The 17,998-nt window shown below is 42.4% G+C and overlaps 2 protein-coding genes across 2 annotated transcripts; one reads left to right on the top strand and one right to left on the bottom strand.

Moving 5' to 3' along the window:
- Nucleotides 1–1,939: 1,939 nt before the first annotated feature.
- Nucleotides 1,940–6,085, bottom strand: LOC124150971. Its single transcript, XM_046523183.2, has 2 exons — nucleotides 5,954–6,085; nucleotides 1,940–4,871 (listed from the first exon to the last, which is right to left on the bottom strand). Exon 2 carries the CDS (start codon nucleotides 4,850–4,852, stop codon nucleotides 3,845–3,847), a length of 1,008 nt encoding a protein of 335 aa, XP_046379139.2. The 5' UTR covers nucleotides 4,853–4,871; nucleotides 5,954–6,085; the 3' UTR covers nucleotides 1,940–3,844.
- Nucleotides 6,086–12,676: 6,591 nt separating this feature from the next.
- Nucleotides 12,677–17,074, top strand: LOC124150990. The gene is made up of 3 exons (XM_048396352.1): nucleotides 12,677–12,774; nucleotides 14,126–15,099; nucleotides 15,174–17,074. The coding sequence occupies exons 2-3, from the start codon at nucleotides 14,133–14,135 to the stop codon at nucleotides 15,209–15,211; spliced, it is 1,005 nt and encodes a 334-aa protein (XP_048252309.1). The 5' UTR covers nucleotides 12,677–12,774; nucleotides 14,126–14,132; the 3' UTR covers nucleotides 15,212–17,074.
- Nucleotides 17,075–17,998: the final 924 nt, after the last annotated feature.

Genomic DNA, 17,998 nt, shown 5'->3' with positions numbered 1-17,998 from the left:
TCACGAATGCAACTCGGGCATTTCGGAGCAATGACGAACTTCTTACAGGTTACGGAAATGGGCGAGTTGTGACGAATGCAGACAACCCTACCGGAGCAAAGGTCGGTCGGCTGTTCTCGGCTGATAATATTCTTAAAAGATAAAAATCAATTATTTATGACATCAAGAGCGGATACAGGTTTCTGAGTCACAAGTGTTATATACATACATGTACAAGCGCCAGATTAATGCAACTTATTCGTGAAGCTATTTTCGTATTAACTTTGTTGTCAGCATTTCAGATGATATAGTTATGCATGTTTATGTAATATGTTTACATATGGTCTACCAGAGCACCTATTAAACTTGCAAATCCTTGCTCAACACCTATTTCGTTATAAACAGAAGGTGCACCCCTATAGCTGTTTAGGGTGTGCCCCTATAGGAAGGTGGCTATCAAACATTATCAACAATAGATCGCTTACTGATGAGTATGTTTGACAAAACAAAAGCTCTTTTCACCCACGAATGACGTTTGTCATTCAAAGCAATCTCGTCATCTGTGGGAACGTAAAATCCTCCAGTGTCTGTGTAGGCCGACTCGATGCTGTGTTGTCCGGCTAACTCTAAGGGCAGACTGTTCCTGTTGTTAAACCCTGCAGTTATCTATATTCCATTTATATCACGGCGAGTCTGGGCCTGGCAAATCAATGACTGGAAACATTAGCATCGTCCCAGAACATTAGGGCACAATGACGTGCAATCAGTCACATCGCCGGGCTATCCGATCCCATGAGTGAGACGTTATGGCATGATTTAACGTCCAGCTCAAGATTGGTACGTATATAGCGGCGTGCATCATTCGTGCGCGCGCGTGTGTGTGTGTGTGTGTGTGTGTGTGTGTGTGTGTGTGTGTGTGTGTGTGTGTGTGTGTGTGTGTGTGTGTGTGTGCGTGCGTGTGTGTGAGTGAGTGTGTGGTTGCTTGTACTAGTCAGGATTAAACGACCTTCTTCTCTCTGGACAGACGCCCTATCCACGAGACCTCGGAGGCGATCTCCTATCCCAAGAACTGCCCGGAACACGTGAAGATCCGGGTAGAGATCCGGGTCTTTAGCAATCATGCTTGCTGTAAGAGGAGACTACGCTTGTCGTAAGAGGTAGCTAACGGGATCGGGTGGTCAGACTCCCTGACTTGGTTGATGCATGTTATCGTATCCCAGATGCGTAGATGTCAATCACTGAATTGTCTGATCCAGACTCGATTATTTACAGACCGCCGTCATGTAGCTGGAAAATTGCTGAGCGCGGCGTCCAACAACAAACAAAGTGGTAGGGAACCCCATACTAATCCAGTCTCCGCGGGATCTGGATGTGACAGCTTTTATGAATATTCCATCCACACCTCTGCAGGAGAACAACAGACTAGGCTTCATACACTGTACCTATGAGGGGAATCGAAACTGAGCATTCGGCGTGACGAGCACCAAGGCCACCATAAACAGACGGGACAGTAGCCTGTTAATGAGGGGGGCACGGGTGGCCCAGTCGTCTAAGGCGCCGTGATTCGCTGTGCAGAGTTGTGTCCCTTGGGCACGCCGGAAACCTATGATTGTGGGTTCGAATCCCGGTTCGCCCCAATTATGTTTCTAGGTTTGTCAGCACCATACCCGTGCACGTGGGTTTCACCGAAGTGGTAAACGTCTGAGACCTGCATCACTTCGGGCTTTCCTCCCACATTAAGCTGACACGCCGTGATATAACTGGAATACTGTTAAAAGCGGCGTAAAACCCAACTCACTCACTCACTCACTCATGTTAATGAGATACTCTACCGTTAGATATATTGCGGTTTACGTGGGGTTTGGTAACGTGGTAACGATATGACGATATGTTAACGTTGTACAGGTAGCGTACATAAGTATCACCTCATATAGTAAGGTATTATTTTGACAGAAACATATCAGTTGGTAGGCCTTTATTGCAAGCTTCATGACATTTCAGAGCCATACATATAAAGTGAATGCATACATGGAAACTGTCAGGCAAAAGATAGTACACACTTGGAAACTGACCAAAAAGCTACAAACGTTATGAAAACGTTACTATGCTGAAACCAGTCGCCGAAAAACTGCAAGTCTATCGTTGAAAATAGTTATGATACTAGTATCAAATACATCACCACCGAATAGCAACAATGTCTTCTTTGTTTCATGTCCGGCCACCATCAAATATGGGTGTGCAGTCATCCATTTCTATTATTTCGTTATTATGCATGCATCAAGGTAACGCAACTTGAATGCTATGACAAAATGGATATCATTATTTATGATATCAGTATGAAAAGGACATACTTGTCATAAGCTACGTGTCAATGCAGGACTGCAGGACTGTATACTGTGCTGGTGGCGAATTCAATACAGCTTGATGTGATCGAGTTTATCACATGCCTAAACACAAAGCTAAACATTTTAAAATTGATACATTTTGTCATCTAAAAAGATCGTTTCCTTTGATTAAATTCCTTTGTTGATCCGAGCCACTGAAACATAACTACTATGCTTTGATGAGTAGGAAATCCCAATGACGTACTGTACAAACTAGACTTTGATTAGGAGAAATTCCCAATAAAGTACTGTCCTAACTAGACTTTGATTGAAGAAATTCCCAATAACGTACTGTCCTAACTAGACTTTGATTAGGAGAAACTCCCAACAACGTACTGTCTAAACTAGACTTTGATTTGGAGAAATTCCCAATAACGTAGTGTCCAAACTAGACTTTGATTGTAGAAATTCCCAATAACGTTCTGTCCTAACTAGACTTTGATTTGGAGAAATTCCCAATAACGAACTGTCCAAACTAGACTTTGATTGAAGAAATTCCCAATAACGTTCTGTCCTAACTAGACTTTGATTAGGAGAAATTCCCAATAACGTACCGTCCAAACTAGACTTTGATTTGGACAAATTCCCAATAACGAACTGTCCAAACTAGACTTTGATTGAAGAAATTCCCAATAACGTACCGTCCAAACTAGACTTTGATTGAAGAAATGCCCAATAACGTACTGTCCTAACTAGACTTTGATTTGGAGAAATTCCGAATAACGCACTGTCCTAAATAGACTTTGATTAGGAGAAATTCCAATAACGCACTGTACAAACTAGACTTTGATTAGGAGAAATTCCCAACGACGTACTGTCTAAACTAGACTTTGATTTGCAGAAATTCCCAATAACGTACTGTCCAAACTAGACTTTAACTGAAGAAATTCCCAATAACGAACTGTCCAAACTAGACTTTGATTGAAGAAATTCCCAATAACGTTCTGTCCTAACTAGACTTTGATGAGGAGAAATTCCCAATAACGTACTGCCCTAACTAGACTTTGATTTGGACAAATTCCCAATAACGAACTGTCCAAACTAGTCTTTGATTGAAGAAATTCCCAATAACGTACCGTCCAAACTAGACTTTGATTGAAGAAATGCCCAATAACGTACTGTCCTAACTAGACCTTGATTTCGAGAAATTCCCAATAACGCACTGTCCTAAATAGACTTTGATTAGGAGAAATTCCAATAACGCACTGTACAAACTAGACTTTGATTAAGAGAAATTCCCAACGACGTACTGTCTAAACTAGACTTTGATTTGCAGAAATTCCCAATAACGTACTGTCCAAACTAGACTTTAACTGAAGAAATTCCCAATAACGTACTGTCTTTACTAGACTTTGATTAGGAGAAATGCAAAATGCTAAATCGGATCCCTGATTAAATGTTCATAGCTATATGAAATACACTATACAGTTTTAGGATTATAATCTTTAGGATTAGAAACTGCAGTAACATATTGCGACCATTTACTGGTCGTCTGTGACTGTGGCCGTCTTGGTCGTGACTCTACCCAGTATGTCCTCGATGGTGACCTTGACCATGTTCCCCACGAGCGCCCCGGACACCACGTGAGACCTGACCTGTGTCGCGATGTCCATGGTCACGAGATGATCACCGACAAAGATGGTGTATTTGAACTGTGGCGTTGAAGACGCAGGTACTGTCCACGTTACCAGTTTCGGTGTTGCCAAGGTTATTGTGAAGTCAATAGGGTTTTCCGTCGGCTCCTTTTGGGTTGTGACATCGAACGTCTTGGAGGTGGTGCCCAACCCTGGAGAGGGTTGTATGGTGCCTCCACTTACCAAATAGTAATGGTCCTGGTTGCTACCACCGTCAAAGTTGTTGTTGTGGTTCAGGGTGCCTGTCCCTCTGACGACGTCAAACTTTCCCGAGTCAAAGGCGAACCATGTGCCGTCTGATCTTCTCTTGAACCCGTTACGGTAGAGAGCTTTGCGCTGGTTGTCCCCTGTTCCTGCCCAGTCTTCCACAAAGCTTCCCGTATTGGTGTTAAACAGCACGGACTTCACAGGAAAGTCCATGGTGATGACATGAGTCCACTGTTTGTCCGTCTCGTCGTGGACCCAGAAGCCAAAATAAGTATGGCTACCGTAGTTCCACATCCGACTTACAAGGGTATACCATCGGTCCGGCTGCCAACCAATAGCAAAGTTCATGCTTTTGAATCCGGTGCCTTCGCTTCCGAAGTTCGCTGTCTCCGTCCACATTCCGGTGAAAGCTGGTTTAATGGGAATGTTTGATTTGATTGGATCCCAGACTGAATAGATGAAGGCCTTCCCTCTTGGATGGTCCTGTATCCCACAGTACCCGCCCCCCTCGCCACCGGTGTTCCACTGCATGCAGCAGTAGTAGGTGTCCAATGTGACGCCGTCTTTGGGGACTAAGATGCTCTGATGGATAATGTCCCCAGGGAAATAGTCCTCGTAATGAAACCAGACGGAAGGCGCTCTTGCCATGTTGAAATGTTTGCAAAAGCTGTAATGAAATTTAAAAAATATCAGATAATGAGTCGTTTGTTTGTTTATTGTTAAACGCCGCACCAGGCATATTTCAGCTCTATGACGGCGGTTAGTAAATAATCGGGCGTTTACCAGACAATCCGTGATTGATATCATGAGCATCGATCCACGCAATGGACGACATGCATCAATTATGTCAGCAAGCCTGACCACCCGATCCCGTTGGTCGCTTCTTACGCATGGGTTGCTGAAGACCTAGTCTAACCCGGTACATGTTCCCGAGGCAAGCATGTCTACTAGCTTGTATCAAAGTCTAGTTTTTACACGACCAAGAACATGTTAATATATCACTCAGCTTTGAGAGGAATCAGGGTCTATTTCATGTCGTTTAATAACTGGAGTACAGCAACTGGTGTTCGTGAACTGTATTTTTATTAATTTTAAATGAAGCTGAACATGCTCCATGGCAATATGGGATGCTGTTTGAATGACATCATCTCCAAGCAACCCATCACACATATTCAGATCCCACGTGGACACCCAGAATATCGACTCCACAATAGGTCTCCAGCAACCCATGCTTGCCATAAAAGGCGGCTATGCTTGTCGTAAGAGGTGACTAACGGGATCCGGTGGTCAGGCCTGCTGATTTGGTTGATGCATGTCATCGTATCCCAATTGCATAGATCGATGCTTATGATGTCAATCACTGGATTGTCTGGTCCAGACTCGATTATTTACAGACCGCCGTCATATATCTGGAATATTGCTGAGTGCGGTGTTACACAACAAACAACCAAACAAACATCTCTTTGATGTATTCAGTAGTTTAAATTCAAAACTTCTTATATTAAATGGAGACAGTATTCGATTCCAACCAGGGGTACAATGTGTGAAGCTCATTTCTGGTGTCCCCGCCGTGATATTGTTGGAATATTGCTAAAAGCGGCGTAAAACCAAACTCACTCACTCACTGATATTGTTGGAATATTTCTTAAAGTGGCGTAACCCCATACTCACTCACTCACGCTCTTCAACAGCGTACAATACGTTGTGAACATATCATTTGACACTATATGAACCAATATATGTACTTACATTTCAGTGATTCATTCATATAATCGTCACCTCTGTTTTGCCCTGCACACTCAATGGAATCTGTTTTGGCGGACAATCGAGACTGGTTATTCTCTGGCGTTGACTTTTATATTTACTCGCTCGGTCCAACTAAGTTTGAATGAATGCTACTGTGTATATATACATATTCACCCTTTTATACGTATTATATACGCTGAAAATAAATATTGCCACGTCATGGTAGATCCACGTGATGTGTGTTATGTTATATGAGATAAATAACACGACTTACTTGGATGATAATAGCTATGAAATATACATGGGGATCAGCTGTCATCGTAACATGCAGAACACATGGCCTGCAGTGTTATCGACATGTCATGAACATCTTAAATCTTTTAGTTGCAAAAAAATGATGAAAATATGGAAGCAGTAATATTGTGATATATAAGCCAAATATTACATATTCTACTACCATATCATCATTAGATAAGTAGCTGGGTCATGTAATGTATTTATTTAATATCGATTCTATACAAGCATACAATAATCTCACTGGCTCCGACTTTCATACAGTTTGGCACTCGCTCTATGAAGGTTCCCAAATGAAGAGAGAGAGCGAGAGAGAGAGAGAGAGAGAGAGAGAGGGGGAGGGAGGGGAGAAAGAGGGGGAGGGGAGAGAAAGAGAGAGGGAGAGAGAGAGAGAGAGGGGTGGGTGGGTGGGAGAATCTGATTGTTTGTTGTTTAACGCCGCACTCAGCATTATTCCAGCTATAAGACGTCGGTCTGTAGAAAAATCGAGTATGGACCAGACAATCCAGTGATGGACATTATGAGCATCGATCTACGCAATTGGAATACGATGACATCGAAGAGAAAGACATTTCTAAAAGTATTATTGTCGGGTTCGACAATCACTTACCTATTATTTGTAAATTTTTATTTTCAGAAAGTGAATTTCATTTTTAGAACCATTTCCAGAACAGAAGGTGACGGTTTGTTTCTTTTGTGAGATGCCATGTATGTCAACAAATTCCTTCATTGAGACATTTCTTTTCTCACCTGGTTGATACACATCGTCCAAATATATATTCAACAAAACATTAGCTAATGACTTCAAGACTTCATAATTTGCCCGCAGCCTCCATAGGGAGATTTCTTTCACAAAGGGGTACCGCAATCATGGATCTATGTTCATCAATATAAATGTCTGTTCTGCGGTGTTCTCTTATTAATAGGTACTGTCTTATTGTTAGTTATTTTAATGCATTAATGGAAATTGTAACAATTTTATGCCAATATTTCATTTTTTCCAACGTTTTCCATGTCATTATAGTCTTTATTACCTCGGTAAAGAGAATATTAGCAGTACCTGACGTGATGGACGCAAATAGGCCTCAATAAAACCCAAGCCTATTTCTACATCTACCATAGTAATATGTGCCTCACCATAAAATCACCGCAAATAACTTGTTTTCGTTAAAGGTGTCCTACGAACAATAATGTATTCTTGCTTGCTATAAATCATTCTGCTTGAACCCCACCCTTGCCCATAGGCATAAGAGTTTAAGTATTCGACCCATTCAGATCATCTCGGCTTTTTCCGTTCCTTAAATATTTCCTCGAGAAACAACGGTGTAATGATATAACATGCTTTGACTGTATACCGCATACCTTTGAGAAAAGCTGTATTTATGGTAAATGTAAATTAGGTACATGTGTATAATTTGATATGGAGAATGTTTATCATGATTATGACTCCATATATGTCATGGCCATGACTGCCGCCATGTTGTATAGTTCAATGTGATCGTCACGTTAACGAGTGACACTCGTGATCCCGCTTCCAGTACGTATTCGTCCTATTGCCAATCAAGGTGAAACTGGACCGCCTCCGTGGTCTAGTGGTAGAGCGTCTGCCCGGAGAGCGGAAGGTCCGCGGTTCGATCCCCGGCCGAGTCATACCAAAAGACGTTAAAAGATGGTACTTGTTGTTACCCTGTCTGGCGCTCGGCTCAGAGTCAGTATACTGTGTCTGAGTGGGGTATTCATGTTAAACTGTGGCAGGATATCTCAGTGAGCTAGCACTATAGATCGGCATCAGTCCGGGCCAGTACAAGCAGCCACACACACACACACACACACACACCTGTGCATGCACGTCGCTATATAAGTGCAATAATCTTGGACGCGACGTTAAACCCCATTTCGCCTCACCTCACCTCACCTCACCTCACCTCACCTCACCTCACCTCACCTCAAGATGAGCTGTGGTAGGGCGGTGAGCAGCCTGTACTCAACACTGGGCATGTTTTCTGTGGAGGTCAACACTCTGGGTATTTTCTGGGTTTTGTGTTGAGGTGCAGTGCGTGGGATTCAACGTGGTTTACAAAGTTTACTGTCACGCCAGTCCTGGTTTTGTCCTCTTAATGCCGGGCGCCAGGCAAGGTAACAATACGTACCATCTCTAAACGTCTTTTGATATGACGCGGCCAAGAAATCGAACCACCGACCTTCTCCGTCCGGACCCTCTATCCACTAGGCCACAGATACGTTACATTGGACGCTGGCGGTGAGAATAAATGGCCCCGTGCGCCAGTTCCCGACCTTGACTCAAGTACCCGACGATAGTACGCCACGCTTATTTGTGCACGAGTATTGGAGAGGGGAACATTTTGATTATCTCGCCTGGTCGGGCACGGCCCAAGCTCCTTCCCAGCGCGTGACACCTTCGTTACACTCTCGGTAACATCGCTGCCACCAGTGTGGGCGCGGCCATTACAAGAATCTTGAAATTTGCCCTCTAACCCCATATGTAGTATCGTTTATAACTTTTATTTATGTCTTTGGGAATGCCATCATATTTCATTTTGAAAAAGTTTATGACTGACCATATTTTCCGGATGAATTTACTTTGTTGTTTTAATAATCAGATTGGTTCGAGATTGCAGATTAACGGAAAATCAACCAGCTTCTCCCTTACATTCTTACGATATCAATTAAAGATGATACTTTTATTGAAATAGAAATTCAAACTGACAAACAAAGAAAGTAATTTATCAGCGGTAAGTGTATTCGGCGTGACGACAGTCGTCACTTGTTTGTAAACATAACGGTCATTCGGTTGCGAGTTCAACTCCAAGCATGGTTGGGGCCACCTATCACAGTGGGGAGTTTTGACTGGTGGCAGCGATAGTTTAGAGAGCTCCGCCAACGGACTATCGCTGTGAGGAGCTTGGGCACGGCCAAGTGGTCTGAAGCGCCGCGAATCGCTGTGCAGAGTTGCGTCCCTTGGGCACGCCAGAAACCTATGGTTGTGGGTTCGAATCCCGGTTCGCCCCGATTATGTTTCTAGGTTTGTCAGCACCATACCCGTGCTCATGGGTTTCACGGAATGTGTAAACGTCTGAGACCTGCATCATTTCGGGCTTTCCTCCGAAATTAAGCTGACACGCCGTGATATAACTGGAATACTGTTAAAAGTGGCGTTCAACCCAACTCACTCACACACTCACTCCAGTATTCGAATAACGTCTGGACCCTATATCTAAATATCACTGAAATTCTAAAACTGCTTAACACAGTCCTTGATAATGCTAAAAGTACATGGCCTAATGAAAATGATGTAGTGTATAGTACAGATGCCACCAGATTGAGTGTCAGCAATAACTATAGCAAGGTAGACACGCGGGATGCGGGGACTGTGTCAAGGCTAAACTCATCAGCGGCTAAAATAGCATGTACCTGAACACACGGGACGCCTGACAGGGGATGTAGCGACGTCAGATATGACCAACATGCTCCGTGATTTAGTAACTGATGGAAATAGATATACGAGGGACGTTCAATAAGTTTTGCAACTTCAATATAAGACCAAGTCGCAGAATATCTTTTGCATTTTTATTTTTCAATATAATCTCCATTCACCTCAATACACTTATTCCATTTGTCCTTCAAGCTTTTGATACCACTTTTGTAGAAATCCGCAGATTGGCCCTCTATCCACGCCTCTGTGGCAGCCTTTATGCCCTCGTCATCCTGGAAGCGTCTTCCACGTAGGGCAGATAACATTTGCCGGAACAGGAAATAGTCACTGGGGGCTAAGTCTGGGCTGTAGGGTGGGTGATTTAACTGTACAGCCAAGACTAAGCCCCAAGTGACTATTCTTGTTCCGGCAAATGAAACCTGCCCTACGTGGAGGATGCTTCCAGGATGCTTATTGAACCCCCTTGTATGTGGCGTATTAAGTAAAGTGAAGTCAACTTTTATTTTGCTTTCAAGACCATTATGACCTATAATGCATGTACAGGGAAATATTTATACATGTAGTTTTGAACTAAATATCATATAATGTTATACATTTTCTCTTGAGTGGAGTATTGAATACACACATTTTGATATTGCTAACATTACTTCCTATTTTCTCAGTAATGTATTTAAATGTATGGATCATAGGGTGGGAAACCAAATACACTACCGGGCAAACAAAACTTTACACCCATAAAAATACCAGGCCAAAAATGACACAGAAGACATGGTCATTCGATAGTGATGTATTTGATACAGGTGTCATAGTGTTTTTTGACCTTACGTTTGCAGTGTTTCAGCGACTCTTTTCAGCCTTGTAGCGTTTTGAGTGAGTGAGTGAGTATGGTTCCACGCCGCTTTTATCAATATTCCAGCAATATCACGGCGGGGGACACCATAAATGGGCTTTACACTTGTAGCGTTTTGAAACCGTTGTTTCTCACATGTACACTTACTTTTGTCCGGCAGTTTGGTACATGGTTTTCAGTCTCAGGTACTGAACATATTGGGCTGCTGAATCGTTGAAAGTTAAACAGTTTCTTTACGTGCACATATTTCAATTCTTATATCTATGTTTTGAAAAGCTTAACATCTAAAGGGACCGCCTCAGTGGTCTAGTGGTAGAGCGTCCGCCCGGAGAGCGGAAGGTCTGGGGTTCGATCCCCGGCAGCGTTTGTAATTTAGCTTATTTGAACCCGTGTCGAGGGTTTGTATAATCCTTGTGGGGTACAGGTGGCAAGTCGTCTAAAGCCCTGTTATTGATCAATTATTAATCATTGAAGGTCATAGGCCCACATATAAAAACAAGTATGGAAGGGGTATTGTTTATAAAACACTTTGTTCTTTCATAAGCATGATACATAAACATGTATTATGATTTGATTTTTTCATGGACGTTCGTGGCAACAATCATTTTAAATATAGGCATATTCACACTAGTGGTGGTAAAGGTTCCTGGACGTTCTTGGCATCAATCATTTTAAATATAGGCATATTCACACTAGTGGTGGTAAAGGTTCATGGACGTTCGTGGCAAAAATCATTTTAAATATAGGCATATTCACATTAGTGGTGGTAAAGGTTCATGGACGTTCGTGGCAACAATCATTTTAAATATAGGCATATTCACATTAGTGGTGGTAAAGGTTCATGGACGTTCGTGGCAACAATCATTTTAAATATAGGCATATTCACATTAGTGGTGGTAAAGGTTCATGGACGTTCGTGGCAACAATCATTTTAAATATAGGCATCTTCACATTAGTGGTGGTAAAGGTTCATGGACGTTCTTGGCAACAATCATTTTAAATATAGGCATATTCACATTAGTGGTGGTAAAGGTTCATGGACGTTCGTGGCAAAAATCATTTTAAATATAGGCATATTCACATTAGTGGTGGTAAAGGTTCATGGACGTTCGTGGCAACAATCATTTTAAATATAGGCATATTCACATTAGTGGTGGTAAAGGTTCATGGACGTTCGTGGCAACAATCATTTTAAATATAGGCATATTCACATTAGTGGTGGTAAAGGTTCATGGACGTTCTTGGCAACAATCATTTTAAATATAGGCATATTCACACTGGTGGTGGTAAAGGTTCATGGACGTTCTTGGCAACAATCATTTTAAATGTAGGCATATTCACATTAGTGATGGTAAATATTTAATTCTACTTGCCAAAAGTAGCACATACAAGTAAAAAATGATATTCATCCTCTAAATCTAGATCACATAAAGGTCAGTTTTTTGCCTGTACAGAATGTATCACACACAAAAAATTAAAAATAAGCACACAGACTATACATTTTTAAACTGCATTGTCCCCAATAGTCAGAGGCTTTTTAAAGTGAAAATTATCTTGTGATGCGAAGCTTTTAAAAACCAAATAGACGACAGGAAGCCATATTTTGGGGCTAAAGTCAAACCCACTGTTAAACATTTTTTGTGTCTGTCAAAATACTATAATGTTTTGGGTAACACTTTCTTAGTATAGTACAGATGCTAGTTTCTGCTAGCCTCACTCTGGGAGTGTGGTTTCGAATCTCGGATGGGTCTCAACCCCCCAAAAGTACTAGAATCTGTATTTTACTTATAAAGTGTTGCCGAAATATAATATTTATTACATTTGATCACTTTCTAAATGACATTGTGTATGCTATCTAAATTCTTTTCCATTTACACTGGAATCAGATAAGTTGACTTCGCATCGACCAATAAAGACGAAAGTGTGGAACAAACGTGTTCAAAAGTAGGTTAATTGACTCATGATGTTGAATTTAGGACAAGTCTCTACATTCGAAGCCTGTGTGTCCACGTCATATCATATTGCCTGTGATAGTGTAAACAAATTAGTCGCTGACCAGTGGATTAATGTATGGGAGAGGCGATTGGCCGATATTTAATTTGATTCTGTCATATCGGCCTGATCAAGCAATTTCAGGGCCTATAAATGTAGGATTTCAATAGCGTATCATCCAGCTCGTATCTCACGGTACAACCAACCACAGCATCAGCGTATACAGCGGACAAGGTAATATATATGTTAGCAGGAGTAGCTCTTGGATGTGTGATGTATTGATACATTGTATACATTGTAAGATCTCTGTCTCTCTCTCTCTCTCTCTCTCTCTCTCTCTCTCTCTCTCTCTCTCTGTGTCTCCTCTGTACTGTCTGTCTCCCTCTCACTCTCTCTCTTTCTCTCTCTTTCTCTCTCTTTCTCTCACCTGTCTGTCTTTCTACCTCTCTTTTCCCATCTCGCCTATCTGTTGTCTGTCTCTCTACCTCTCTTTCCCTATCTCGCCTCTCTGTTGTCTGTCTGTCTCTCTCTCTATCTCTCTTTCTCTCGCCTGTCTGTTGTCTGCCTGTCTCTCTACCTCTCTTTCTCTTGCCTGTCTGTTGTCTATCTGTCTGTCTCTCTACCTCTCTTTCTCTTGGCTGTCTGTTGTCTGTCTGTCTGTCTCTCTACCTCTCTTTCTCTTGGCTATCTGTTGTCTATCTGTCTGTCTCTCTACCTCTCTTTTTCTTGCCTGTCTGTCTGTCTGTCTCTCTACCTCTCTTTCTCTCGCCTGTCTGTTGTCTGTCTGTCTCTCTACCTCTCTTTCTCTTGCCTATCTGTTGTCTGTCTGTCTCTCTACCTCTCTTTCTCTCTCTCGCCTGTCTGTTCTCAGTCTGTCTCTCTACCTGTCTCTCTCCCTCTCCCTCTTTCTCACTCTCTCCCTTTGTCTGTACTGTTTCTTTCTGTCTGTCTCTCTCTCTCACTAACCCTCTCTCTCTCACGCAATCTGTTTGTACTCTGTCTTTCTGTCTCTTCATCTCTTTTTCTCTCGCTCACACCCCTCTTTATGTACTCTCTCTGTGTCTCTCTGTCTCGATCTCTGTTTCTTTGCCTGCCTCTGCCTTTCTGTCTGTCTGTCTCTCTCTGTGCCTGATTGTCTGTCTGTCTGTCTATATGAACATCGTATGTACATAAGAGTGAGTGAGTGAGTATTTTACGCCGCTTTTAGCAATGTTCCGCCAATATCACTCCGTGAGACACCGGAAATGGACTTCACACATTGTACCCATGTCGGGAATCGACCCCGGGTCTTCGGCGTGACGAACGAACGCTTTAACCACTAAGCTAACCGACCGCCCCATGTACATAAGAAGAGAGTATTTCAAGTGATATTTCGTAGCATATCCATTTAACATTTAATAAACTATATTGAAACTTAACACAGGTACAGTTTGTGAACATACTGTTGTGTCCCCCGCTTTGCATACCCCCCCCCCCCCCCCCCCCCCCCCCGGCACTGCTGTAATATTAACGACCTTACTCACACAACCAACACATCACTGACCATCGCATTTATCATATATACAATGAGATTGTGTTTCTGCAGTTTCAGTATGGCTCGAGCCCCTTCAGTCTGGATGCATTTCAAAGATGCGTTCCCTGGAGACATCATTCGCAACGAGATTCTTGTTCCTAAAGATGGTTTTGTACTTGATACTTACTACTGCACCATGAGCTGGAATGGCGGGATGGAAGGTGGAGGCTATTGTGGTCTTCAGGATCACCCGAAGGGAAAAGCGTTCATCTACTCAATTTGGGACCCAAAACAAACCAAGTCCATTCCTATCAAAGCAGCCTACAAGGGACTGTGGACCGAGGTGGCCAATTTTGGTGGAGAGGGAACTGGACTCCGATCCCTTAACTTCTCCATTGGTTGGAAGCCGGATCAGTGGTATACCCTGGTGTCCAGAGTGTGGGACGTCAATGGCCATACCTTCTTTGGCTTCTGGATCCATGACCAGACCGATCACCACTGGTCACACATGATCACCATGGATTTCCCTGTGAAGCAGGTCAGGTTCAATTCTGACACGAGCCTTTTCCTAGAAGACTGGGTGGGGACTGGACAGAACGCGCGCAAAGGTCACTACCGTCAGGGTTTCAAGAGGAAAGTCGACGGCAGCTGGTTCCCCTTCACAAAGACGAGTTTCAGTGTCGTCGTTGAATCATCCACTCACAACCACGCCAACAACTATGACGCTGGGGTGGAGAAGGACTATTTGTACATGGCTAGCGGAGGTCACGTCCATACGTCGCCAGGAATCGGTCTTCACGCCAATTTAGAACTACCAAGTCATCATGCTTCCCCTCCTGATCCTCCGATCAGCTTCAGCATCACCAAGGCAAAGCCAGATGTCGTGGAGTGGCAGGTCCTAGCGTCGTCCACGCCGCAGTTTCACTACAGCATTGTCCGGAACGGCACACAGATTGCATCGGGGACTGACACGGAGAGGAGAAGTCACCCAATACATGGAGCTCGAGCTGGGGACACCCTTGAGATTCACCTTGAGGACATCCTGGGTAAGACATCCACCAAGTCTGTGAAGATCTCGGCTTAGACAGGCATGCTTGGGACCACATTGGGGACAGTTTTGGGAAGACATCCACCAAGTCTGTGAAGATATCGGCTTAGACAGGCATGCTTGGGACCACATTGGGGACAGTTTGGGGAAGACATCCACCAAGTCTGTGAAGAGCTCGGCTTAGACAGGCATGCTTGGGACCACATTGGGGACAGTTTGGGGAAGGCATCCACCAAGTCTGTGAAGATCTCGGCATAGACAGGTATGCTTGGGACCACATTGGGGACAGTTTGGGGAAGACATCCACCAAGTCTGTGAAGATCTCGGCTTAGACAGGCATGCTTGGGACCACATTGGGGACAGTTTGGGGAAGACATCCACCAAGTCTGTGAAGATCTCGGCATAGACAGGTATGCTTGGGACCACATTGGGGACAGTTTGGGGAAGACATCCACCAAGTCTGTGAAGAGCTCGGCTTAGACAGGTATGCTTGGGACCACATTGGGGACAATTTGGGGAGGACATCTACCAGGTATGTTCAGAACGAGTCCTAAACACGCTTCACATTGAGGACATCTTGGATGACATCGAGCAAGACTGTGAAAATCTCAAACAGGTTCTATTAACTACCAATGATTTCTTAATTATGCATTGATATCCTTCATGACTTGGACATGTATCTTAATTGTATCCTTATAGTTTCATGTAACTCCATTCCTTTGTTTCAACGTTGTTGCTTAGATTAGTATATATACTATTTAAATGGGTAAAGATAATTTAGACCATCATCACCTCCCTAAAACTTCTGCTTCAAAATGAATAGCTTGAACGGTGATCAAATATCATATTTTATATATTGTGTATGGTCTGTGATCTGAAGTGTATCGACTCATAATAATATATGTAATAAGAAAGTCATTGTATACACATGATAAAACTAATTGTTTGATTATGAAGATTGTGTATAAAATATTAATAACACAATGACATGTAGTGAATATATGTAAGCAGTATTATACATTTACGTTTGAATAAAAACTACCTTTATTGATAGTAATTGAATGCACGTTAATTGAAATATTATTGACAGAAATGAGGCAATAGTTAAATATTGATAATGTTGCAAGCACGATGTTTGATTTCGACTAATAGAATCTTTAATAAAATAGATAGAAATACCATGTAAAAATATTGTTAAATAATGAAAATATAAGTTTAAAAAATGTCGATGACCATCGCGATACGGAGGAAGGTAACCTTTGTGTTTATAAATTTCATATATATCTTTCGGATGATTCCATTCAAATGTTGTTGTTTTTCCATACTTAAGAAGCCACATGCCCTGGGGTCAGACCATCTGATATTGTGTGGGTGGCTGGGAAGGGGGGTAGGGGCTGGGCTGGTATTTCATCGAAAGAAATTGTTCAAAAAGATGTTTGAAAAAAGTTATTATGCTTCAGACTATTAAAAAAAAGAAATTGTCTGCCACAAAATTGACGTTGTGATTTAAAAAATAAATATTTAGGCTCAAAGTTATTATTAAAAAATATATGTTTTTGCATCTGTAGCGGAAAAAGAATGTTTCTTTACATTAATGCATTAGAACGTTTTAAATTCTGTTTTAATCTACACAATATTCAGATAGTATTTATATGGTACAGCATGTACTTAATTCTTAGTTGAAAATAGAAAGGACATACCAGGAGAACATGATACTCATATTCAAAAACTAATAAGGTTACACAGTGAACAATGGGGTTATTCCATCTTAAACATTTAATGAATGTCTCCTATCTCAATTCCGACTTCTCTGTTTTCGCCGCCACAGAATATTCTTTCTAAAGATATACCAATACACATGTTCAGCTGCACGTTCATCATGTTGTATCTATAGTGTTCAGGATATGTTTGTTACCCTTTTTTATATAATCATTATGTACAATTACTTTCTTTTAATAAAAAGCTCAATTAATTGCATTGTGTTTCCATTCTGTAAATGTAAGAGTGAGTGAGTGAGTGAGTGGGTATGGTTTTACGCCGCTTTCAGCAATGTCCCAGCAATATATCGTCGGGGGACAGCAGAAATAGGCTTCACACATTGCACCCATGTGGGGAATCGAATCCGGGCCTTCGGCGTGACGAGCGAACGCTTTACCCGCTTGGCTACCACACCGTCCCTGTAAATATAGCCGATATTATAATATCTTATCGATGACATACTTGTCTTGATGCTTCGTCATCATACCTACTCCCTGTGGGGGGTCAGGTTGCCATGTCCCCTAAGGCGCAACAATTGGCTATGCAGATTTGCTTCCCTCAGCCGAGCCAGGATCGGCTTGTTAGGGTCAAATCCAAAATAAAATCCCGTGAGGTTGAGTTTGACCAAAGTGTTCAAAGCGGTGTTATATCCAGCTGACTCCACCACTCCTGCTTATGTGTGTGTGTGTGTGTGTGTGTGTGTGTGTGTGTGTGTGTGTGAGACACAAGCTCCTCCAGGATCTTTTGGAGCCGCTCAGCGTAGCCGTGTGTACGGTGGACAGTGCTGCGTCCAGCTGGCAATACTTTCGTATTATTGTGTTACATGTGTCATCAAAGGGATGTGTGGTATTTTACGAGCTGAATGCGTCTGTACAGGCAGGGCGTGGCCGAGGATTATATCGGAGCACAGGAATCATCACTATCACTGACATTGAAACTACTACTACTACTACTACTACTACTACTACTACTACTACTACTACTACTTCTACTACTACTACTACTACTACTACTACTATAACTAACACCAACACCAACACCAATACCAACACTAACACTAACACTAACACTAACACTAACACTAACACTAACACTAACCTGACACTGACACCAACACTAACACTAACCTGACACTGACA

This window comes from Haliotis rufescens, unplaced genomic scaffold (assembly GCF_023055435.1).
Source record: "Haliotis rufescens isolate VD_foot unplaced genomic scaffold, xgHalRufe1.0.p SCAF_15, whole genome shotgun sequence".
In the NCBI taxonomy this organism is placed as follows: domain Eukaryota; kingdom Metazoa; phylum Mollusca; class Gastropoda; order Lepetellida; family Haliotidae; genus Haliotis; species Haliotis rufescens.
This window is presented reverse-complemented; position numbering and strand designations above follow the sequence as displayed.